This window comes from Charadrius vociferus, unplaced genomic scaffold, assembly GCF_000708025.1.
Source record: "Charadrius vociferus isolate BGI_N301 unplaced genomic scaffold, ASM70802v2 scaffold376, whole genome shotgun sequence".
In the NCBI taxonomy this organism is placed as follows: Eukaryota; Metazoa; Chordata; class Aves; order Charadriiformes; family Charadriidae; genus Charadrius; species Charadrius vociferus.
In genome coordinates, this window is record NW_009648888.1 from 64515 (window position 1) to 89272 (window position 24758).

General features: G+C 45.5%; 1 protein-coding gene across 1 annotated transcript; it reads left to right on the plus strand.

Moving 5' to 3' along the window:
* The first annotated feature begins 7145 nt into the window (after window positions 1–7145).
* RASSF6 (Ras association (RalGDS/AF-6) domain family member 6) lies at window positions 7146–24288 on the plus strand. The gene is made up of 11 exons (XM_009887103.1): window positions 7146–7330; window positions 12015–12104; window positions 16721–16799; window positions 17676–17827; window positions 19775–19866; window positions 20321–20505; window positions 20897–20998; window positions 22259–22310; window positions 23168–23286; window positions 23379–23476; window positions 24213–24288. Exons 2-11 carry the CDS (start codon window positions 12034–12036, stop codon window positions 24286–24288), a joined length of 1026 nt encoding a protein of 341 aa, XP_009885405.1. The 5' UTR covers window positions 7146–7330; window positions 12015–12033.
* The last annotated feature ends 470 nt before the right edge of the window (window positions 24289–24758 follow it).

Below are 24758 nucleotides of genomic sequence, written 5' to 3' on the forward strand. Positions count from 1 at the left end.
GTACATGAGAGCTGGCAGAAACTCTTCTCACATCCATAAGAACTTCTGACAAAATCTCAGAGCCATTTTGGTTTTATTTCAGCTGGTAAATTAACTACGAAATTATACATTTAACAAGACTAAGTTTAAGTTAAAAAATTAGTTCCTAACAGCTGTGTTTGAACAGATATTTCAGCAATTAAAAAACATACCCCAGTTCTGAGAATATTTTAACAGCACATGATTAATACTGTTTTTACTCCACAGACACCCTGGCAGCATGCAAAAATCAAGTGACATGTGCAATTGTGCCACAGATCTGATTTCATGAATACAAACAGCATCATGGTATTAGTGTCTCAACTCACTCCTTCTTAGCTACATTTACTATTGAGTTTGGTTTTTGTAGTGAAATTGAAGAAGACAAAACACCAGTATAAATGAAAACCTTGGGTAGAGCAACAAGAGCCAGGACTCACTCCAGGTCTCTGGCCCACATTTTGCTGCAGAAGCCAGCAGGGGCCAGTGCAAGGCCACTACGTCGGGCTGCAGACTACCCGGGGCTAAAGCCCAGTGAGCGCTGGCAAGCACCATACCCCACTGCTTTCCTGGCAGTGGTGTAGCTGCTCAGCACACCCCTTGCTCATCTCACATGCTAAAAACCTGCCCTGGTACCTGAGCAAGGCAAGGTGTGCAGAACCAGAGACTGTAAACACATCGATCTGACACTCCAAATACCACATAAGGTCACAGTGATTAAACCCAACCCCAGTAAAAGAAAGCAAACCCCAAGACACAACCAAATCCCCCAGAGATTGCTACCACAGAAACCAGCTCTCCTCCACCAGAGCCCAAAAGACAATTATGTGTCCAAGCTGAGCTTAAATAGGGTCCTGGGCCCATGGGCGGGGGACAGGGGGTGGGGAGGTTCCAGGTGAGGCAAATCAGGATCGTTACAGGGAATTTATGCCCTCAGAGTACAGACACTGAAAGAGATCTTATTTTTCATTTTGCAGCATGGAGTTCTGCGTCTGTCATTGTCATATGAAGTCTTTTACGCTGGAAAAAAGCATAGTCTGATCCTGGTACGGCCTTCCCCATCGGCGTGGCATAGAGGAAGCAGAAAGATCCAACCTCAGAAGAATGTCACCTTTGATGAAATGACAGGTAAAGAAGGCAGCTGTTCCTGAACAGCAGAGGCCAAAGACTGTCCCTCTTTCAAAAACATTGTTATTTAAGTGCCAATCTATGGTATTGTATGTTAAGAAAGCAGTGCCTGGCTTGAACATTCACGTCAATCTTGTAAAAATGGTTGTTGATCTGTGAGTCCTCAGTTGCAGGGTATTTCACTAGATATTCCTTAATTTTTCACTAAGGTGTCTGAAATTCTGATTTTTACTGCCGTAAATGAAGACTTGAAAATTCAGTGCCACCTCTTGCAGCTCTACTGAGCTGCCTGCTACAGCAGCGCAGAGGGGCCCAAGAGGATCTCTGCAGGTGTCCGGAGCTCTGGGAGAGGAGCATTCGGCTCCCTGTCCACACGCCTCCAGTAATAGCTGGACAGTTACTGCTCAGACGCGGCTCTCGTTTCTGCAATAACTTTTGCGTAAAATTTCACGCCTGAAATTGCTTCCATTCCTGCACCTGTTAGAACCTGCGCTCTCTGCAGACCTGGGCGAGCATACCATCCAACTTAAGACTCCTAAAGATACTCCTATTTCTCCACAGCCTTTTAGCTGATTGAACATCATCTCATTGGAGACCCTCCGTCACCCAGCAGCCCATGCTTTCCTGCGGTGAGGATTGCCTCCTGCAAGCCTGGTACATTTCCCCTGTGCGGCGTGTGCTGCTGAAGCTGCAACAACACCGTCCCAGAGGCTGAGTTTGCATTTCCAGTGGGCAGCTTGTTCAGATTCTTCACTTGTAAGGACATGTGTACTGGTTAAAAGCAAGGTATCGCCTGCAGGGCTGAGAATGACAGTTTCAGATGGATCAAATTCCAAACTGGAAGACACACCCTCCGAACAACTGCGCAGGGAAGAATCTTTCCCGAATTTCAGCATCTCATAAACAGCTATTGACTTGTTTATGTTGCCTTAAACAGAACACACAATGCTCATAGGCCAAATTAGACAGTGATTTTACATACTGCTCTATTCCACATGCCTCCAGTCTCATCTGGCTTAGTTTTTCCAAAGCACTTCTAGACCAGAGAGACATTCACATGTCCTCAACGATGAGATCAAATTTTAGCCTTGTTAATTCCCATGAAACCTAGCATAGGTTGTAAATGAGTTAGCCAAACACTGCGAGAAGATTTAGCCCTTCAAAGTGAGAGACACTATTGTTTCATCCAGCGCCACTGAAATGCCACCGCCTCTGCCATCGAGCGAACACATAACTGCCACCAATAGCACGCAGCGCTCACTGTGCTCTAGGACCCTACGCAGGAGAGTTTGGGCCCTGGATATCTGAATGAGGAGAAAAATGTGACCCGTATAATCAGACACCCGGGAGAAAAATATGAATATAACACAGTAAGTATATAAATGTATTTACTCTGGATAAAGTATGCCAGGCAGCTCAATGCTCAAAGGGCTTATTTGAAATTGTAATAGAAACGCAGCAGTAGGGAAGGACAGGAGCGATGCAGAGCAAACAGTTGCAGGGTCTGTGGGGCGATTTTCAGTAAGAGGACTGAGCAGAGTTGAGGAGCGTCTCAGTGTCCCAGGGTGAACTGTCTTAGAGAGAACTGAGGAGTGACGGAGGGCCCTTCAAATGGCCAAACCCAAGGCAGAATCTCTGTGAGTCAGTCCAATCTGTTTTGGTTTGCGCTTTCTCCTTCGCAGTGCTCTCTGTGCTCGCGTGAGATTTTCAAGAGCAAATTAGTAAGTGCTACAGATGCTTATAGATGGTCTGCTCTACACTCTGTTTAGATATCTAATACAGAACGGAAATTAAAAACTCCATTCTCTCTCTGAATAATTTTTATGATGCACTTTGGGGATGTTACTTGCTTACGCAGTCAGTATTCATTATGGAAATCTTTTTAAGTCTCAGATGTCACTGTGTTGATGCCGCAGTTCAACAGATCATTCAATTTCTTTGTGCTTAGCAGCGTACAATGACGAACTGTATGCCATGCAGAGACACCGGGACACAATGTGAGGAATGTCTGCGCTGCGCTGCAACTGCGAGCAGAGGAGCGTGGGCTGCTCGGGCAGAGGCAGGCTGCCATTGCCGTGCATTCCCCCCGTGCCCACCAGCCTCCGATTCCTTGCTTCCTAACACTTTGCAAATCAAATCTTCCCTTTCGTACACAATGTAAAGGCAAGCGTAGAAGTAACAGAGGAAAAATAAATGGTTGTTTTGCGAGGGCAGTTCCTGGTGGGTATGCTGTCACAGGAGCAGTGGTAAGAGCTTCAAGTCAGAATTAAGATCTGAAGTTTAGATCTAGTATGACCTTTTGATTGTGGAGAATGCTGAACTGATATTTTTAAAGGAAACAAAAAGTAGGGCACAGTCCACATTATGACTTAACTGCTTTAAGAAAGAAGGAATTAAAGAAAAATCATTAGCATATTGGAAATGGTAGTCAGGTGCTACAGTCACATGACCCACAATTGACCATTGGAAAGCAGTGGCTAGAGCATAAAAGGCTCCTGTATCACAAACAGAAAAAATAATAGAGGATTTTATTTATTTTTTTTTTTTATTGGGGGGAGTAGTGGTAAGAAAGTGTGGGACTGAGGGGTCTTGATTGTGTTTCTGAAAAGAAAGACAGATCAGGGGGGTTGTACCTTGAAAATAGAGGAGCCCAGATACAGAATGATATCTAGAAAGAAATCTAGGGAAGTGTTGTTTTATGGAAAAAAAAATCAATGTGAGGAAAATCTGGGTCTGGAAGCCTTGAGTGTGGAGGAGTCAGGGTTTGTAAGGGCTGCGTAAGTGGCTGTGGTGAGGGTGTGATTTTACTCCCGGCTGAGCTCTAATGGGAGTGAGAAGCTGCACGACTGTAGCTCTTTTGGACAGGGCAGTTCTCTCTGGTTCTGCCCTTTGTAATATTTTGTAGCTCCTGGCAGTGAAAATCCTTGTCTGGATTTATAAAACTCTGTCATATCGTATGGATGATGGAATGGGCGTTTATAATCAGTGTACTACTCGGGGTGTGTCAGATGCTTAGGTAAGATCTGTTCCTCTAACAGTGGCTCACACGGAGAGACAGTCATATCTGCAAGCTGCTTTTCGCACAGGCAAAGGTCAGTATCTGGGAAGTTCCAGCTCTTTACATGTTCACAACCATCACCTTTTGCACATGTGCTGCTGCAAGCATCAGCTCTGCTTCTTTTCTATTCCTTAAAAACTTGTGGCCCACAGAATTTACAAAATAGGGTGTGTGAGGGATTACGGCCCATGATAGCTAACCAGGTGTTGTAGTGGATGTCTGCCTTGAGAATTTAGTTATTTGAGCTAATCATCTGTTTCTTAGTTTCTGTTTTCCGTGTTAATCAGAGCCATCTGTAAAACATGTCCTGGCACACAAGTCTTGCTGTTGGCACTTCGGTGTGATGACAGAAAATAATCTTCCTGGAGAATGGGAGGTCCTTTGCAGGGTACATGCAGTTGTTTTAAATTCCTTGATTTGTTGCTAGTATCAACACAATCCCCTTGGTAACATTTGTAATAGAAAGGAAAGAACTGATCAGTTGTTTTATGTTCATTTCAGATTTCGTGAGTTGAGGCTCTAACTTTGCGTTGTAGTAGCTGGCTCAGAAAGTCCAAGGATTTTCCATGTTTGGAGTTAATGGTCTGAAGTTGTCCAGAAATAGCTGTTTGCAAACAATATTAGGGAGTTTCCTTCTCACTATAAAGGGGAGTAATCTGTTCTGAGCTGGTATATAGCCTGTTGTGTTTATCAAAACACTTCCACTGAAATCCGATACGCCTATATTACCTTGCCATGGGCAGCCCGCGTATCACAACTGTGTCCTACAGAAATATAACAGGAATATCTTTGCTTTTTCTGCTTGAGATGTTCTTCTAGCTTTAGCGGTGTGGTGGTTAATCATTTGAGGCCAAGTTATTAAACAGCTGAACTCCAACTTCCCATTATTTATTAACTTAAAATTATTTGAATATTAAACACGCAAGGAGCCAGAAACGTAAACAGCCTTTAAAGACTCAAGGGTCATCCCGTTCCCTGCTTTTTCTAAACAAATCCTCGTTACTCTTTCACTTAAGGGGTGAAATAGTATAACCAAGTTGTGACTTGTTCTTAGATTTCCAGGGCATATCAACTATGTTTACTATGAAAGATGAAAAAATTATGTTGCCTGTGCATTGATTATTTACTGTGAAAGCAATAGAACCATTCTCTTTCTTGGAATTTACAGTAGACTAATTTCTGCTATGTGGCCCTAAAGACCTCATTTTTCTTATTCCTGGTCTGCCCTGAGCAGTCTCTGCACAGAACTAGGCCACTGGTACGAGTAGTTCAAGTGCGAGAGGGAAGGCTAGAAACAAACCTGAGCCATGTTCCCCAAGCCAATGTAAGAATTAACACACCTGGTGTGACTGGGAATAAGAACTCTAGTCCTTTATTAGGATATTAGTCTATATCCTTTATTATTAGCTTTTTTACTGCTTTATTGTATTAATTTCCTACTGAGACGTCTCTGCTTGATTTTTCTGCATTGGGTTTTCACAACTTGATTGTAAACGTAAAAAAAAAGCTACCCCTAAAAGTTTAAGTTAATGTTTAAAAACCTAACAAAGCCTCAAAAATGGTTAGTCGGGATGAAGCTTGCCTTACACCGAAGGGTTAACATCACGTTGCTCTGCTGTAAGCTAATAATGTGGTCTTCAGTTCTAAAAATACTTGGATACTTTCTGGTGCCCACCAGCTTTACAGCGTAAGTGTCCGGCAGGGCGGAATACTTGTCAGAGACAGATTTGACATTATCTTGGTGTAGAGACTTGAAAGTGCCAGGCTGTGCCTCCTCTGCTCTGCCCCTCTGGTCCAGGAGCGTCCGACAGAGTGCTCAAGTGTCTGAAGCCATGACAGGAAAAAAATCAAAGCTCTGGATTTAAAGGAGTTGGGAAGTTGTATGGATTTGTGTTAAACCATTGCAGAAGAGATGGAGCAGCTCCAGAGGTTGAGCTTGGCGTGAAGCTCCAAGCCCACCACAGCACGGAGCTTCTATGCTGTTGTGAATTGACCAAAAAGTCTCCTATGTTGACTCCTTCCTGTATTTTGAAAGACTTCGCGATGTTTATATGCACCAACAAAATCTTGATTTAAATATTTTTTCAGCTGCAGAGCTGGAAACTGCAGCATAAACTGTAATCACAAGTACCAAATACGTTGTGCTGCGTGCAGAGCAATGAGTCTAGCTCGTGAGAGGAGCACAGCAGAGGATAATGATCAGGAATCAAATATTTATGGGTCTGTTCTGCCTCTCCCTAACATAAAATTATGTAAAGCAGAAGTAACTTGATATAAATCACAGTACAGGAAGATGGGTATGAAGGCAAATTCAGGCTCAGTATTTTTCACGCTCTTCTTTCTGTGGCCAAGTAGCTTTGAAGTTTAAGCTTGATCCCTTGAATTAATTGCTTACTAGAAATGGATGGGCAAAGAGTAGGAACTGGGAAGGTATGTGTTGGTTCAGATATTTTTTTACAACTGAAACATCTGCTTATACGATTAGCTACTGAGCAATTAAGCTAAGCAGCGATGCATTGTCTCTTACAGACACAACTCTTGCCCAATGAATAATATTCATAAGGCTATTATGCAGTTGAGCAAGAAATTGAATATACAGCTGTGTGTGACTCAGCGAACAAGTTGTGTTGCCAGAGTTTTTGTCATAATGTTAGAAGTCCATGTTTATCTTTAGGCATGTTCTGATTGTATGTCTTGGTTATTCCCCTAAAGACTGCTGTATATCTGGAGAAGGAAAAATGCCCTTATTCGATGGACCAGAAAACGGACAAGACAAGTGTTTAAAGCGTAGCAGTGCTTTGAGCACAGGATGTTTCAGGGTGCGTCTGGTCAGCATATAATTACTGAGAGTCAGCAGGTTGCCTCTCATTATGAAGTCAGTGCTTAAAGTGTTAACTGGAGCCTCCCCGTAGGTGTAACCGTGACTAAGGGAGCGCTCCTGTCAGCCGCTTGGAGGAAGGAAAGTGGGTAGGTAAGTATTCCCGACATGCACCGAGGTGTGGGGAGTGTCCTGGGTTTCCAGCACTCCCAGTTTGTTAAGCAAAACAGTAATTAACAGCTCTGTGGGTTCCATGAAGTAGCAGAAGTAGCTGTCAGCCAGTGCGATGCTGTCATGCCTTGTCCAGGGCTCAGCGAAAGGTACGTGAAACTCCTCCTCGGCTTCTCCTTCTCTGATCGGAGGTACAGGTAAGTGGAATGTGAAGCTGGAGCTGTTCCTCCGCTTGCACTGTAACCTGCAGTGTCAGTAGAAAGCGAGGTCCTTCGCAGTCACCCTGTGACAGCTCAAGTCACATTCCTTTCAGGTAATTAGGGTGCCGGAGGGAAGGAGAAATGTTCGGTTAGAAATTCTCATCAAAGAAGTTCCTAAACCTCGAGGTGACTTTGTGCGAGGCAGTTGCGATTAAAACGGGCAGATAATAGGTAGTGCTGCTGCTCGCCGTCTTTGTGGGCATAACCCTCCGCTGCCCTTCGTTCAGTCGCTGGTGTGATTTCAAAGGTTACATGGGTGACCTTGTCTGTTCTTTTTGGCGGGTAAAAGCTGTCTTTCCGGAGCGACCTGAAAGAGAAAGTAACTTCTATTCGTAATAATGGATTACTTATTTGCTGTTTGAAATAGGTTTGGTGCAAAGCCTGCTCTATCACGGTTGTTTGTGGGGAGGGAGGGACCTTGTGTGCTTCTGTCTTGGTGACTCGGAAAGTTAAGGGGCCGCATTCACAGGTAAACACCAACTTCCTTACGGTTTCAGTAATCAAAGCCCATTCTGAACCTGCCTGAGCAGAGGGGCTGTGCTGGGGGTTGTATTCAAGTAGTGCTGTTACTCCTCTGTACTGTAGCACTTATTAGAAGGAAGTGTGGAATGTGCAAGACAAAGAAAAAAGCCCCCTTCTTTTCCGTGGGGAAAATGCAAGTGTTGGCTATGAGTATGTTCCTTTGATTAGGCAGTTGCTTTGGTGGTGAGAACATCTAACTTAAAAAAAACCAAACTAAATACCCGGAGAGAAACCCCACATGAAGGCTCATGTAACTACAGCGCCTGACTCGGTAAAGACTAGTAAAATTGTTCTGCTGATAGTGGGTTTCTTATGTATGTGACTAAATCCTGAACTCATTTCTACAGAAACGGGTCGTGGTCCACAATCTTGCTAAACACCACACACTTTGGAGTTTAGAAAAAGACTTTGGTATGTGCGCTGTTGTTTCTAGAGTGCATAGCTCCTTCTGCTGTACAAAATATTAGATGGGTGAGTTGTCGATAGCGAAGCTCATACACCGCTGAGCATTGCGGTTTCTGTACGAGAAACTGGGAAGGTTCACCCCAGCCTGACTTCTGTGCTTTGGGATCAGCTTTGGGAAGCACAGGGTCAAAATACCTGGAAATTTTTGGGGAGCTTTGGGTTTTTAGTTTTTTCTTAACACAGGTGGGAGCTCTGCGTGGCACACCACTTGCTCTGCAGTCCATAGCTTAATATTATATGGATGTGCCAAAGAGCGCATGCAGGCTGTTGTATCCAAATTAAAATGCTGCTTTGCTGCTCCTGCTGGGCTCACCTCTGGATGCCGAGTGTCCCTCTCCTTCCAGCCCTCCTCTACCGTTGCCTTCTTTCATCCTGGTGTGAAAATCTGCTTTTACCTTTGCTTTGTCATTCCTCCACCGTTCTGTCCCTGTGCTGTCCCCTTAAGCAAAATAACTTAAAAATCACTCTGCATAATAAAATTAAACAAGTCCTCTCACCTGCCTCTCCACTAATGCTTTGCCTTTTTCTCGTGAAAAAAAACCCAAACAAAAAACATTTCAGGTAAGATACACATCTTAACAGAAAAGCAAAGGTGGGATTTGGTTTGTGCCCTGATGCACTATTCGTCTCTCACAGCTTTGGGATTGTGCTGCGGCCTTTTTTTCCCGTTCTTTTTCCCAGACCTCTCCAATAATTACACTCTTCCGCTAGAGTTGCTTATTTTGCATCTGCCCCACTTCTGATATACTCCTGTCTTTCCCTTCTCTTTCTTTTCTTTCCTTCCAAAAGTATTTTAGTCCTGGGTCAGTCTTCCTCTGAGAGTTCAAGTTCTTGGTTAAGCCTCCTGCCAGGAGTTTAGTCCAGCCAAGGTCCCACTTTCAAGATATTACCTGTCTGAGAGATTTATGTGCTTCTAGTCCAGTTGAACGTCATGCTGAAGACACCTGCCCATCACTAAGCAAGTCAGGAGACGGTTTGGAATGTGCTGGTGGAAGAGCTGGAATATTAGCATGGGTTTTGTTAGCTCAAATCAAAGGGAACAGTGGAAAAACCACACTTTGCTCCTCTTTGCTTCCTCGAAAGAGCTACGAGGAAGTGACATGGAAAACAGGAAAATACCAGGAGGTGATAGGAAATGTGACAGCTTTGTGGATTTGTGGAGCGCCAGTGTAAATATACTCTCATTTGTGGTGTCAGATAGTTGTGCTGGGGAAGTCGCTGTGTGTTCTTCACCTGCAAGTTTTGGGGTTGACTAAAAATAAGGGCCGCAAGATGCATGTAGCCCAAATGCGCCTGTGGGAAGGGTACACAGAGAAGTGTTTTATCTCTAGGTTGAGGTGGCAGTGTGGAAATGTTTTGTACAAGCGTGACAAGCTCAACTGGTCACATAAATGAGGAAAATGTAACGGGCACTATTTTACGCTTCTGTGCCGGCTATAAGAGAAGAGGCGGATCCTTGCCCGGGCTCCTCGGGCAGCGAGGGAGAGACAGGGGGGAGGCGTTGGGTAAGAATTGTTCCCATCACCGACAACTCTGCCAGTTTGTTTTGTTGTCAGCATTTTAATGGCATCCAGCTGATTTAAGATATGCTCAAGATATTTAAAGCAAATAATTGAGTCATTCACTGTGGACAGAACAGGTAGTCCAGTGATAATCTTTTTTTGTGTGCGTGTAAAGATGACTTCTCTGAATCTGTAGAGATCAGCTTTTTCTTTGATACGAATGACTTTAAGGTCAAATTCTACTGAAAAGAATGCAACCATGAGCAGTGAAGCGGTGCTAGAGCTTGCTGGGGTGGCTGCTGTAGGTGTCATAGCGGTGACTTGGCTATCTGCTCTCCTCAACGTGCTCTTTCCTGACGGATGGGAGGAAGCTTAAGTGTACATGCAGTTATTCAGGTGCCAATGTACATAAACTCCTCTGCATCTTTTAAAATTGTTTTGCAATTACATCGGCATAGGCCGTTGATTCAGTTTGAGGTATTAGTAAATCACATGAAGGCCGATTTCGGGGTGTGGCCAATGCTTACTGAACGCATCTGAGGCAAAGAAACACCAGTATTATCCTGGCGTGCAGCGATCTCCTCCTTACGTACGAACTCGTGTCTGTACAGAAGTCCCTGGGCTTATTTGGCTTTCAGGTATGGTTTTGCCTTGATGGATGTCACCCAGAGGACAAAGGGTATGTGGGATCCTTCCTGCTCTTTGCAGGGAGCTGCTGCTGAGGCACCGTTGGAAACCCCGGCTGCTCACGTCAAGCTCGCTTTGGGAGTGCAGTCTGGTTTTAGAGGTTGTGAGCTAACTTTCTAGATGTTCTGTAGGTTGAATATAATGTCTCTTTCTGTGAATCAGCTCATTTGTCCACATGTATTTTCACAGAAGTCATTTATCTGTGATTATTGAAACTTTGTTTAACTTCTGCTAAAAACGCATCTCAGTAGCGGAGGATCATTTGCCCCGAAGCGAGGCACTTAGTCTTTACCTAGCCACGATCTTCTCAAGCTTGAACCTCTTTTCCTAAATTGACTTTCTGAGGGCTACCTGTCATTAGTCCTGCAGATACACTGCTTTTCAGACCGCTTTGAGCAGGCTCTATCCCATGCAGTGTGATATCAGACTCGTGTCTGTCTCCTGGCATAAGGGAGGATGGACATCAGGTGCCGTTAGGCGAATTCCTTGGTCGTTATGCCCATGTGAGAGAGAAATAGAAGTGGAATAGTCAACTGCCAGTGCAATCCTTGGAGATTTTACTGCTATCCACAGGATTCATTTTTTTTCCACCCATTTGTGTGATGTCGCTTGGGCTGAGACTAAGTTTGTTTCAGTGCAGTATCGGTTGTCAGTCGTGAATCTGAGTCTCTTCACTCGCTCTCCTCAGTCTGCCTTTTCTTCTAGTACCGAGGGGAATGGAAGCCGCCAAGACTCCGTAATTAAGCTTGTTGAAGAATGCATTGTTGGAGTCTCATGGGTCTGCCTTGTTGCCTGCCTAACACGCTGGAATCGCTACACGGTGATCTGTAAATTATATTGCTACATCACTTTAATTAGAGCCTTGTGCTGTCTTTAATACCTCAGCTGCTTTCTTTGTGGGCTGCAGGACTCTGCCCATGATCAACACTTTTCCTTCTCTTGTCTAGTTTTATGAACCTGGTTAAGGGTGCTTTGCTGAGTCACTTTTTTTTTGGTGACCCTGGGCAAGGCTCTATCCGTAATTAACAAATGAATCCTAACCGGTAAATGGGTTGCAGTCTCAGTCCGCTAACAAGTGAAGCATAATCATGGAGTTGTCAGCTAGTCCTACAGCTACTTGGAAAGTCCTGGTATACGTAGTACTTGGGATTTAAGGTGCTGTGATATACTTGGTGGGAATGGCTTATGGCTTTTGTTACTCGGAGCGGGAAATACTTGGATATTAGGGCTCAGTACAAAGTCATCAAAATATGGTGCAGTTAGCCCTTAGCTTGAGTGTCAGAGCCTGTTTCACTTGGCAAACTGACGCGTTGTTGTTGTTTTTACCATTTAGTCTTTGTTAGTCATGTCAGTGGATATAATTACTTTTTTGACCTTTTGTGTAGATTCATCTTTGGTGAATAAATGAAGAAAGTGACTATGAAAGCACAGCATCTACCTTCTGTTTCCATCAATGAGGAGAAGTTCATAACCAGGTAAACTATTAATAAAAACTATTTAATAACTTTGCTGCTTTCTCTGAAGTTACTCCGTGTGTATTGATTAAGAGGGGATCCTGTAGCGAGCTGAGCCTGTAGCAGCAGCAGTTCCTACAACTTGCTGGCTCTGAAGTGGGTACAGAACAAAGTTGCCCTTTATATGGATTTTGAAGAACAGAGCATTAAACCTTTTGGTCTGTGGGTTTTGTTCATTAGGTAGAATAGCACTCTTAGGGGATACTGAAATAAAATTCCAGGTTAGGGAAGGAGACGTGTTGGAATTGAACAAGAGTTGCGGCGTCTAACTCGAGCTCTACTTGTTTGAGGCCCGGGGTCTGGTCCGTAGTCCCCGACGGCAGGGCTTCTGTGCAGAAAGCCCCACGGGGCTCCCAGCTCTGTGCTGTGGCAAGTGCAAGTGCTTCTTGAGCCTACTTGTAAAAAGCTTGGAATTGCAGTCCGACTCTGTTTTGTGGGATGCTCCTCCACAGTTAAATCTGGCTGGTAGGAATTTTTCCTACTGCTGCCATAAACCCTGAGCCTTCTGGCGTACAGCTCTACCCCCTTTTTAGGGGATGACTGTTTCCTATGCTGACCAGAGCGCAGGAGCTGGAAGAGGGGGCTCTCTTCTCACTTCATTTCCATCCCTCTTGATGTTCCCGTGGGAAGCAGCTGACTGCAAATGCAGCCAGGGATGGGGCCTGTGACGGATTTTCTCATGCTGCAATAGGTATTTCGATCTGAATCACCGTACTTTTAAATGTGGCATGAACAGAGCAGTTTTTCTCCCTTTTTAAGGAAGAGTGTCAGAGCTTTGCCCAAAGCACACAGGCAATAAAAGCGTCCCTCCCCTTCCTCTGAAGAGTTGTTCCTTTTATACTGCTACTAATTTCAGACACAGTGCTTTTGTGTCAGAGGTAATTAATCCGTGTGAACTTTCATATACTTGGCACACCAAAGCCTTTGGAAATGTTCCCGATGAACCAACATCTCTGGGCTTTTATTCCCTTATATATTTGCCCGTTCAAGGGGTGAGTTGTGGATGCTGGTTGAGACCCTTCTGCATTACAGCTACGGTTTAGAGTACTACAAGTTCTTTAGCCTTGCAAAAAACCTCAAAGAAGCGTTTCAAGAGTCGCTAATGTATTCTGCATGCGCTCAAGCTTGCTTCCAACGCAATTTCCAGACTATCGTCCCTCATCTACACCTTGAATCTGCTGTTACGTTCCTGCTCTTTCAGTTGGACCACACGGACCTGCTGAGGTGGCAAGCCTGCCGTTGGGGAGTTGCACAAGGCTGCATCAAAAGGCTGACCAAAGCGCGTGGGCTGATTTGGCTGGCTGAACTATTGCGTCTTTAAGCGTAACTGCCATAAATATACGTGGATAAACACGTAGGGCTCGGGAGAGAAGAGGACACAGGTGAATTGTCCTGAGTTAGTGTTTTGAGTGAACACAATGTGGGCTCTGTTGTGGTTTACCGCTGGGGCACCTGACCTTACAGCTCCCTTGTGTCTTGCCTTCATTACTGAAGAAAGTGGTATATCTGCAGTCGATGTTGCCTTCTTTGGGGGTTGTTTCAAAGTTGTTCTACCAGTTACTTAGCTTTGGCTTCCATGAATGGCTCCTTTTGGCTGTTGTCACAAAGCCGGGCTGTGAGGAACAGTCTTGCATCACAACAGAGCCGCTGATTTTCCAACAGAGTAACTCTGGCCAGACCATCTCCCTCTTGGTGAGGGCGGTTGTGGTAGTGGTTGGTAGTGAAGATGGGTTCCGCTAAGACTCCTTCTGGAACTAGCGGTTTGGTGCATGTGTTAGTCCTTTCTGGGGCTAAAAGAAGAAAGATTTTCTTTTCTACTGTCTTTCTACTGCACAAGGACAAACAAGTCAGTGAGAGCTGTTGTTAAATCTCTCCCTCAGGGCTTTCCTAATGGCTTTTGTGGTTCGTCACCGTTGGTTGCACTAATGCAAGACTGAAACCTGAAAGATTGATTCGTGCAAACTTCTCTGGAAGTTAATGGGAAGGTTTTCTAGACAAGGCAAAAAAGGAGAGAAAACCTTCAGAGTTTGCCCTGAGAAATGCAATCTGCCTAAGAGATAACCCTTACCACATCACGTAGTGCTTTTTGCCTTTGATTTTTTTTTGCCTGTGCAGCCAACATGGACTAAGATGAGCCTCAGAGTGGGACCCAAGTCCTTAGGTATTCCTCATCTGTCTTCAGGGAACTGATCTCCCCAACTTTCTACCTGGGAAAAGAGTGCAGAATAAGAGCTGTCAATAAAACAATTGACAAAGGTATTAGGCTGCAAAGTATAAGAAGACTTCTGTTTTAATCACCCCTTAGCAGGATCAGCAGGTCTATCACAACGTCTGTCAAACCAAATGATGTATCTCCTACTTGCATATTAATCTAACGTCGCATCTGGATTTTGCCTGTGTACGAGGCCAAGACGTGCTTAATCTTGCTCAGCTTTAGCCAGCACGATCAAGATTTCACATGTGTCTGATTCATATCGAAGTCTATTAAAACTTTCCCCTTTGGTGGGGTGACCTCAATCCAGTCCCTTAGAGCTCGTCAGCACGAAGGACCTGTAATGAGCTATTCCAGCACGTGGCATGGGAAGGCTTTCACAGCCTGTATTACTAGGACTTAAGAGCGAGGTGAGTTGAATCAATGTTGAAAATGGTGTTTTGGAGCCCAGCGCTTTGTTGATAAAGCCACTTAGAAATATTTTTGGGGGAGTTGGAGTAAGTTAACAAAGTAAATAATTTACACGCAAAGTGTTAGAAGGGAATGCAGTTAACCTTGATGAGCTTAGCGGTGCGGCCCTTGTCCTTGTGTTACCGCTGAGTAAAAGCCCTGTTTATCTTTTCCCTTCTCCCCACGGGAAAGGGCCCACCAAGCGACAGGGCACCGCCGTGTTCCGTTGATGAAGTGGAGCAGAGGAGGGATAGGGCATGCCAGGGCAAGCTTTTCACTCCCGCACTCTGCCTGCCCCTCAGCCACAGCCGCAGCAAATACCCCTTCGCTGCTCTCTCCAGCATGTCGGCAGCCAGGCCTGAGGGACGGCTGCGTTGCCGCGGACTGGTCCCACTGTTGGGCTGTGGGGCAGCAGCGTCCATCAGCCCCCCTCGGGCACTCTGCTCGGTGTAGAGACCCACAGCACGGTATTGTTCCGCTTGGCGTTACGCAGAGATACTGTGCTGTGTGGATGCTTCGGATATGTATAAGTGGTAAGAGGTGACTGAGCACCACAATCCTGCGTGTTGGGCTCTCGGGCTGTAGACAGGGGAGGCTGAAGGTGGAAGAAAGTGTGTGTCATAAGCCACAGAAGAGGATGAGTCCTGCGGAGTAAGACTATGATAGTCCAAGGAGGAGAGACTTTTGTTGTCTAATCGATATGCTTCAAGTCATACATAGAAATTTCTAACCAAAATGGTTTTTGTTGGTCTGCATAATCTACCCTTTTCCTGTTCTCTTGCACAGATGTCTGGGAGTTGATTAATACTTCAGGTGAGATCCTCTGAGCAAAACTGACTTTTATTTTTTTAAGTTTCACAGTGAACTGTGCAGCCCTTTAACCAGTCCGTTTGAGTAAGCAGAGTCGCTGTAGAGAGGTGCTATGAAATAATACTCATTTCACCCTTGAAAATACCTTTCTGAACTGCTTTGCAGTGACATTCCTGTTCCTCGGGGAGAGATCGCTCTTAGGTTTGTCATCTCTGATAAGGGTGACACTGTCACCATTGATAACGGCTTCGTGTTCCGGACGTGGGTGTGTTGTGACCGGTGTGTTGTGACCGTTGTTTTTTTGTAACTGTTAAAGTTTCTGCTGAAACTGTTGATGCCGGTGTTTGCGATGCCCCTAGGCTGTACCGTAAAGTTCCTCTCTCAATGTCTCTCTCTCAGAAGGTGCTGTGTAATGTTTTGTTTATATGTCTTGGTCCGTTTATTCCTGCACCTCCGACGTTATTTCTTTGATGTTCTCGGTGAACTCTGAGTGTTGAAATAGTAAAATGTAATTTCTACGGAGTGTTATTCCTATGTGTAATTTGTTTTTCAGTGGCAGTGCTACAAGTCAATTCTTAGGTTTGGGGTAAGGGGTTTTTTTGTTTGGTGGGTTTTGTTGTTGGTGTTTTTTACTTGATATAGGAGTTGTAACAGTACTTCTGAAGAGTTTGCAAATGTTGTCTGTTATACTAGACAAAAACATGGAAATAATAGACACCATTTGGAAAAAAAATTAGGTGTCTTCAGTCACTACTGCAAGACTGTTCATTAAACCGTGTTGATAGTTAGTCAGGGTTGGGGCATGGGAGCGTTGTTCCTGTTTGCTTGCCCCTCATGACTATAACAGAAGTCCAAAGTGCAAGTTACTCTGGTCCGGTGTTATTAACGTCACATCAGACCATGACTAATTAATTTCCTCTGTGTATCAGGTCTTTAAAGAAGCAACTTATAAGCTGACATAAATTTACTCCCGGAAAATGATGTATTAATCATTAACAAACCTGTCCACAGGCACCGGGTGTTATCGTGCCACTTAGCACCTGGATTTTATGGTGATGGAGACATTGAAAAATTACTCATTTCGTTGTGTGATCTTTTATTCTAGAGAGCAGCTCAGTTCTCTTCTGAAGACTTATAACTCTTACTATTCGGATCAAGAAAACCTGCAACTGTCACTTAATCAGGTAAGGATCATGTAATAATAATGCAGAAAAGCACAATGTAGTAGTAGGAAAGCGCAACTGGGTGCTGGTGTTCAATGTGGCTGCAATAAAAGCGCCGCAGCAAGTGCTAGAGCCTAGTGTCAAATGTCGGGAGGGGAGACTATTGCTGTCTCCTTGAGTGTGACCAGTTAGGACAGAGAAAATGCTCCTAAGTGTAGCCCCCGGAGCGCATCCTCTGTGGGCACCAGAAGGGCCGGTGGGCGGAAGGACGGATGACAGCATGAGTCGTGTCTCTCCTACCACAGAGTCCCAGGTTTAGAGGCCTGAACCTCCTTCTCCTTCACAAGCTGGATTTCTGTTGGTTTGCTGTTATCAAGACCCAAAAGGACATCAGAGCAATTGTGGGCAGTCCCCACTGCTCTGTCCCTGCCCGTTCTGCAGTGAGCGGGTTAGGTCAGCAAGAACAGGGACTGATAAGCAGTTTTGGACTGATGCAGTGCACTGTGTCAACAAGGACCATTACCTGCCGTTAGCAGTCGTTCTTCCCCTTCACCACCTTCTTAGCACCCTGGTTGCGGAAGAGCTAGTCACCCAGGTAAACAAAGAGCATTTGACTTGTGATTGTGTGCGTTTATGCACAAGTTGGTTGGAAAACCTCCTGGTCAAAGTCAGAGTAACGCTGATGCAAGATCAGGTCAGCTGCACCTTTAGCTGCCTGTTTGGGAAATAGCAGAAGTATGAGGATTATGCAGCCTCTCTGGTGACCTCTTCCAGGGCTGTGTTGGCCTCGGTGATTTCAACACCTTCCTGTTACTTTGTGGGGAAATGGATTATTATTACTTGATGGTTATTACTCCATTGTTATGCAGCACTACTTATTCCCTTTCTTTACTCCAGAGAGAAGGAAGCAAACCATTTATTGAAGGCATCTTGTCAATATTTTGGGGAGTCCGACATCCCATCCGATTAAAAATTCAGGATGAGAAGCAGATACCCTCTTTTGTAACCCTGAAATCAACAGAGAACGTGGCTTTGTTCCCTACTAAAAGGTAATGTGTTTACTTGGGTGAGAAAGAGGCAGGCTAGTATTTGAAGACAGCTCACGTGGGTGGCTCCAGTGGCCATGGCTGGCCGTGTGTCCCACATTCCCCAAAGGCCGTAGTGGTCTCTGCACAGCGGTACTCCACCTGGTGTGGCTGCTGCTGGGCAGAACGATGCATCTTTGTCTGCCTTTCAGCTTAAGAACAGCTGAGAAGGTAGAGGAGGCTGCTCGTGTCTATACTGACTCTTCCCATGCAAATAAGGGGAAATTTATATGTATCTGAAAATTTCCAACTGTCCATATCTATGTACGTACACCTCATAATGTTGGTAGCCCGGGAAAGACATCATGTTGGTGGCCGTTGTCCAGCATGAAGCAAAAAGCTGGTAGGTTAGAGCTAAGTCACTGTCTGGCGTGTACCTTCCCATGTACTTCAGGTGTGACACCATTGCTTTTCGGGGCAAAGCTGAAGGCAGGGAAGGAGTTCTGGCTTTGCCTCTGCAGGATCTGATGTTAGAACCCCTTAGAAACACACGCGGATCAGCCGCGCCTTCAGGCTGCTGCCTAGGACATCCCATACCGGAGTGCGTTGTGATGCCCTGACTCCTGCTGGGTTTGCCGTATCTTTCAAAACTGATGCAGGTTCTTAGAGGATTTCTTTGTTCTGTTTTGAAACTGTTTCCCAAGCCTGGGCTGGCGAATTTGGAATTGTACCTGATGAGCTGAAGCTGAGTAATGTGTAATACAGAGGCTGAGCCAGTATTTACCCTGAATGGCTCCCTGAGAAATTTGGTATTTCAGAGCTTTTGTTCTTCATAATCCACTGTTTTAGATTACATGTGGCACATGTTTGGATTGTCAATTTGATTCTACAGTCATTGCAGCTGTGCAGTTCCACTAAAGTCAGGGACAGTCTTCCTCCCTTTCTCTGGCTGTTGAAATTAAGGGATGTAACCTGACAGGGGTAACCAGAGAAGAATTCAAGTCTGAGGCAAATCTGCTTCTCTTTCTTTACCTGCCCCAGGTCTGCTGGCACAGGGTGCGTGTGGCCAGTAGGTTAGCGTCTGGTCTGGCAGTTGAACTTATGCTTTGCCTTTTATTTCTTAAAAAAAAAAAAAAAGTTATGACTAGTGGAGATCTGAATCTTGAAGTAAATATTAATCCACAATCCCAGAAATGTGGAGCTGCCCCGACATGCTTTAAGGTATGCAGAGCAGCTTGACTGTTTGATCTTAAATGAACTTTCTAAATGCACGGAACACAACTGAGATGGTCGTTTGGCACATTCCTTGAAGTTAGTTAAATATTGTTTTAAATGTATATAGGAAATGAATTTTTAATGTTTTCCTACAAATTGGTTTATTCTCAGTCAGAACAGCAACTGGCCAAAGGCTTTGTGCTAGAGAGTTTACGCAACGAATTATGGAAATATTGCCATAAAGTAAGTTGGGATTTAAAGCAGGTTGGATGGAATTCCCTGTTCTCATACAGAACTGGTTTGGATGGCACGAGAGGCGGCTATGGTAATTCAATCCTCCGTGTCCCTCTCTGTTTAACAGACACGGTGTGTCCTGTCACTATTTAAACCACAGGATGGGGGGGTGTTCTGTCTGCCTGCCCGGGACCCTCCACGGGAGTAACCTATGGCATTGCTATAAAATAGGTAAATAATTACTGCAAATGATTTAAGGCACATCGTGGTCAATGTTCAACAGGCTCTGAAGAGGATTGTGTTACATTTGGGATCCTTAGTTATACCACATTTCACTAATAATTTTATTATGATATAAACTAAAATTTCTGGTTTCATATGCCACACTGAGGTCTGTACTCATGTTCAGTAAAGTTGTGGACAGGGATGGGAATGTGTGACATGAAGGCTGGCTACAGGTTAAGTTGAGATCACAGAGTTGATGAGGAGTAATCAACTATAAATGTATGTTTGGTATTTCAGGGGAATGACACGCTGGGGAGAATTTGATGACCTGCATCATATTAGCGGGGAGACAGTGAAATCGACTGAAGAAGAGCCAGATCTGGAGAAGCGTTAGTGTCGGTGCTCTTACTTTTGCTAAAAATTCCTTGTTCTGGGACTGTGCGGAAGTAATTTGACACGAGGCCTTCCCTGTCAGTAAAAGGGAATATTTTCTGTGTCGACTGAACATCCATTACACGCTAGTGAAACACTGACGTGTGACTGGTTAGTGAGAACGGGGCTGTGCAGATAACTTCTCAAACAGCCGGCGCTGACGGGCTGTGCTTTCGCCAGGGAATCCTTCCTTACAAGTGAACAAAAAAGCAAACTGTGGGCACCGCAGGCAGCCTGTTGCTCTTTGCCGTACGCCCATGCCCCACTCCTCTCCCACTCCTCCCACTCACCCCCCAAAAAATTAAAGAAAAATCATATAAATCCCTCTACCCAGAAGCATTTCCCTGTGGGGTGCTGGCCAGGAGGGTAGAGCAGGTGTGCAGCGTGCTGACGCGGTTTCGTTTTGTCCAGGTTACTCATGTTACGAAAGCTGCACTCTGAGGTCCAAGAGCGAGCCGGAACACGACTGCGCTACCCTGCCCAGGGCCGTCGGCAACGCCGCGGCGGTGCGGAAGAGGACCAGGCTCCCCACCATAGCGAGGACAGAAGTCGAAACTCTCAGGTTTTCAATTAATGGCCATTTCTACAACTATGAGGTAGGAATGTTGTCGTTAATCATCTGAGGTTGGGTACTGGGACAGATAAAAACGTCCAGCAAGTTTCTGGACTCCCCCGTAGCCAAGGGGGACGCTCCCCACCGGCCCTGTGCCTGGCCAGGCCACTGTCACTGTGCCTTGGGCTCAACCCCGGGGCTCTGCTTTTGGGGTCTGCTCTAAAAGGTGGCGTGGCCACTGCACGCTGGGGGTCCGCAGTGGTCCTACCTGCCGGGGGTGCTCTCCTGAGGACACCGCCCGCCCTTTGCCTGGTGGCAGCGGTGGCAGCATACCTGGCAGCTTGCGTTGTCCCCGAGCTGCGCTGGTGTATACCCTTCTGCGTCTCAGCAGTGCCCTCACCCTCCTGCCCTTCTGCTGCTGTGTTTGTTCCTAGACGTCAGTGTTCACTCCAGCTTTTGGATCGGAAACCAAAATAAGGATAAATAGCCAGATGGGAACAAGACAAGTAATAGAACAACTGCTTCGGAAGTTTAAGGTAACTGCACCTTTGCAGAAGCAAGTGCAGCCCTGTTGGAGAGATGGTAACTCTGTGTCACACCAGTGCTGCTGGAAGGGCAGGAGACAACTGGGAGGGGATAGTGTGTGGAATAGAGCATAGAAAAAACCACACGGGCCAGTTACAAGGAACAAGTTGGTTTTATTTTACAAATGTCTTACGGCTGTTTGAGTCCAGAAGAGGCATGTTGGGTGTATGGTGGGCAGTGCAGGAATAACTGCAGAACTGCCTCTCGACACACTTGTGCAGGGGATGGGGAAACGCCGCTGCTCTGCTTTCCCAGCACAGATAAAGGATGTTTCCTGCACATGGCCGTGCTTCCCTCTAGTGATGGGTACTGGTAGCTTTATTCTGCTTACAACAAAAGGGATTTCTCTCTTAGCCCCACCGACCGGCTGGGATTCACCTTCTGTTAGGTCCAGGCACACAGAAAGCTCTAGAAAGTCAGAGTTAAAACTGGTGCTGAAGATGAGCGCCATACTGTCTGAAACGAGCTTCTTTTTTCTTGGAGTTTCTTTGGTACCATATTCCATTAGCATATGACTATACCTGGTCGGAAATGTATTCACCGGTACTGCTGTATGTTTCTCCAGTGTCTTTATTCTACATAGCTTCTTTGTGTACAATTTTTGATAATTCTCTACTTAACTTGTCTGGTGACGTGGCTATTGCACAATTACTTCAGACGGTAGGATTTGTAGTGTAATACTAAAAGGAGAAGTTGACCTCTACGACAATAACATAAGGAATGGAATTAGGGAGAGGTCTGCAAACGTATAGACAAGAAGTTGAAAAAGAACTGTTGAGAAGGACTGCTATTTTCTCAATGTGGTAGTGCGGGTAAGGGGATAGGGAGAGACGCCAGGGTTGCACCCTACTGGTTGTTCTCCTGGGGACTCTGCGGGTCACCTGAGGAGACAGCTGCAGGGAGTCATTAGTGATGCTCCAAGGAAACGAGACTGGAAAGATCTGGTGGTATCTAAGAGGGTGTGTGACTGATTGGGGCGCTGTGTAATGCACTCCACCATGAGGTAGGGGTACGAGGACAGTGAACGCGGCAGCACAGCTTTCTATCTTACCCACATCCAGTATCTTTTCACCTTCCCGCAGACAGGATCCCAGTCTCAGACTTGGGTTTACATGTCTGAGTTGAGAAGCACAGGGAGCATGTGCTGGCAGCGCAGTGCCGGGGAAGAGGGTCAGTCGGTCTGAACAGACTTTTCTGTTTGTGTTTAACAGATAGAGAACAGCCCGCATGAATTTGCACTTTACATTATCCACGCCTCCGGAGGTAAGTGTGGACTGGGTCACGTGGGGTGACAGGACTCATCCCAGGCGGCCGTCCTTGTTCGGACGGTGTGGGCTCAGTGCAGCATTTTGGCTTTCCTGGAGACCCCTTAGAGATGTGTCACCCTCTGGAGGAGAGGAAAAGCTGAGCGATTGTGCTCTGGGCGCTTTGAGCGTGCTGCCGCTCTGGCTGCTTCAGCTGAACAGGCCTTGGCGTTTGCCCGTCTTTAAAGCCTTTGTTCAGATGCTCTTCTGCTCTCGCTCGTGTCGTGCACAGCCACGCCACAGCCGTGGGGTGCCGGGCTCCCCCTGCCGCTGCTACGGGATATTTTAACGGACAGTTTGGGGTGGTCGGCCTGGACTGCAGATGCCTGGTTGAAGTACTCATTTTTCAGTGGAAAAAGTTTACTTCCACAACACAGTCTGCTCTAATCCTTCAGGAAAAAGGAAATTTTATCTTCATTTAAAGGAATATTTGAAAGAATGGGAGAGAGAACTGGTGGGCAAATACCTTAAATGACAAAATATAAAGTTGAAATGAAATTTGGAAATTCTGAAGTCGGTTTTGTTTTGGGGAGCTGTGGTCAAGCTGATGGGGCTGAGATATGTCTCCTAAATGCTCGCCTGGCCACCGGCATTGCAGCTTCTGTGTGTGGCATCTACCCATGTCTTTCAAACACCAGGTGTAAGTTAGGTGCCACATCCTCCTGCAGGTGTGCCCTAGAGACTTGTCAGGTATCTAATAACTGCCCAGCAGTCAAATACAGCATCTTTGTCCGGAGAAGAAGACTGCTGATGGCGTGAGGTCTCTAGAGCCCTGTTGTATGCTGTGTCCACCACCGTGTTTCTTTTAAATCCCAGAAAAGAAGCAGCTGAGGAGTGGAGACGTTCCCTTACTGCACAGACTCTTGCAGGGGCCCTCGGAGAAGATTGCCAAGTTTTTTCTCATGGACAGGGATGTGGAAGAGATTAGCAGTGATGTGCGTACACCATCGATTACCAATTCTAACAGTTAACTGTATTTTTCCCAGTTAGCATACTCGCTAACGGGCACTTCTTGTCTCCTGCACAGGTCGCTCAGTACATTCAATTTCATCTTCCCTTTTTGGAGTCGATCCTGCACAGAATAAATGAAGAAGAACAACAGGAGATTCAGCAGACAACTGCAAGGTAAATGGAAGTAAACTGAGGGGGGTCACTCTGAGTCCAGGAGAACTTTTACAGTTACGGGTTGGCTCAAGAGGTGAGTGCATTTACGCAGCAGAGGTCTGTTAGAACACTGCTGTGACTACTGAAGTGAAACTTAGTGGGATTATAAATCCCTTCTGTATGTTGCATCGCCAGATGAGCTGCTGTTGCTGAAGATGGCAAAATAAATACTGACTGCATACTCATGGGGGGATCATTCCAGAAAACTCTGACTTTCAGGGTTACTTCTCTTTACTTTGTCTTCTGAGCCTTGGACCGGTTCCTCAGTCTCTACTGGCAGTTGTTTACTTGGAAAGTCAAAATGCAGCGTAGCATTTAAGCTAGACTTGTGCCGAATTCTTGATGTCCCTTTAAAACTTGACTTCTCATAAATGGCTGAGTCCTTCTGATGGTAGCTCAAAATGCACAACAGGTACAAGTTAGAAACGCACCGGCGTTTCCGAACATACATATGAGTCCTGAGGTCAAAAGCCACGAGAGTCTATACCAGCTGTGGATGTGTCATCAAATGACGGTCTGATAATCACTTTGAATCGAAGCAGCCAGGAAATGTAAAGAAAACAATAAGTAGCAGTTGCCATCAGAAGAGCTCTCTTCACATGTTTTTCAGCCATACCACTACCACGTTAGAATCTGGGTTCAATTTTTGCGGGACTGTGTTTTACTTAAACGCGTTCTTCCTCTCTGTTCATCTCAGGTACCTGAAAGAGAAGAGCATGATACGCCAACACCTTCACAGTCGAACTGTTAAAAAAACAGAGACTACAGTTTGACGGAATGGCCATTGCGGATCCTCCACGCACCGCCTTCGCCAGAGGGACGTCACTCTGCTTGAACGTGCCATGCCTGGAGAGCACTTACAGCCCAGGGGTGTTCCAAGTGCTGACGTCTCCAGTGATAATAACGCAACCAAAACTGAACCTGCTCCCTACAGCTCTGGAAGTCAAGTTGGGAACCACCTAAGGAGATGCACTAGATCCCCCCCATCAAAAGACAGATGCTGAACCTAGCTTGAAGCTTAAGATGGGTGGGGGGGAAAAGTGCATGAGAAGCACAGGGCTTTAAAACCTTCTAATTTACCAACTACTACCAAAAGTCTAGTGTATAAGAGAAATATTGCAATAACCAGTGTGTTAATCATACAGAAAACATGAAAACTGAGTATATGGTTTTCCTTCTATGAGAGAGATGTTGAATTGTATTAGGAGGAAGCTTTTCAGTAGTGATAAGTGGTGAAAAAGAT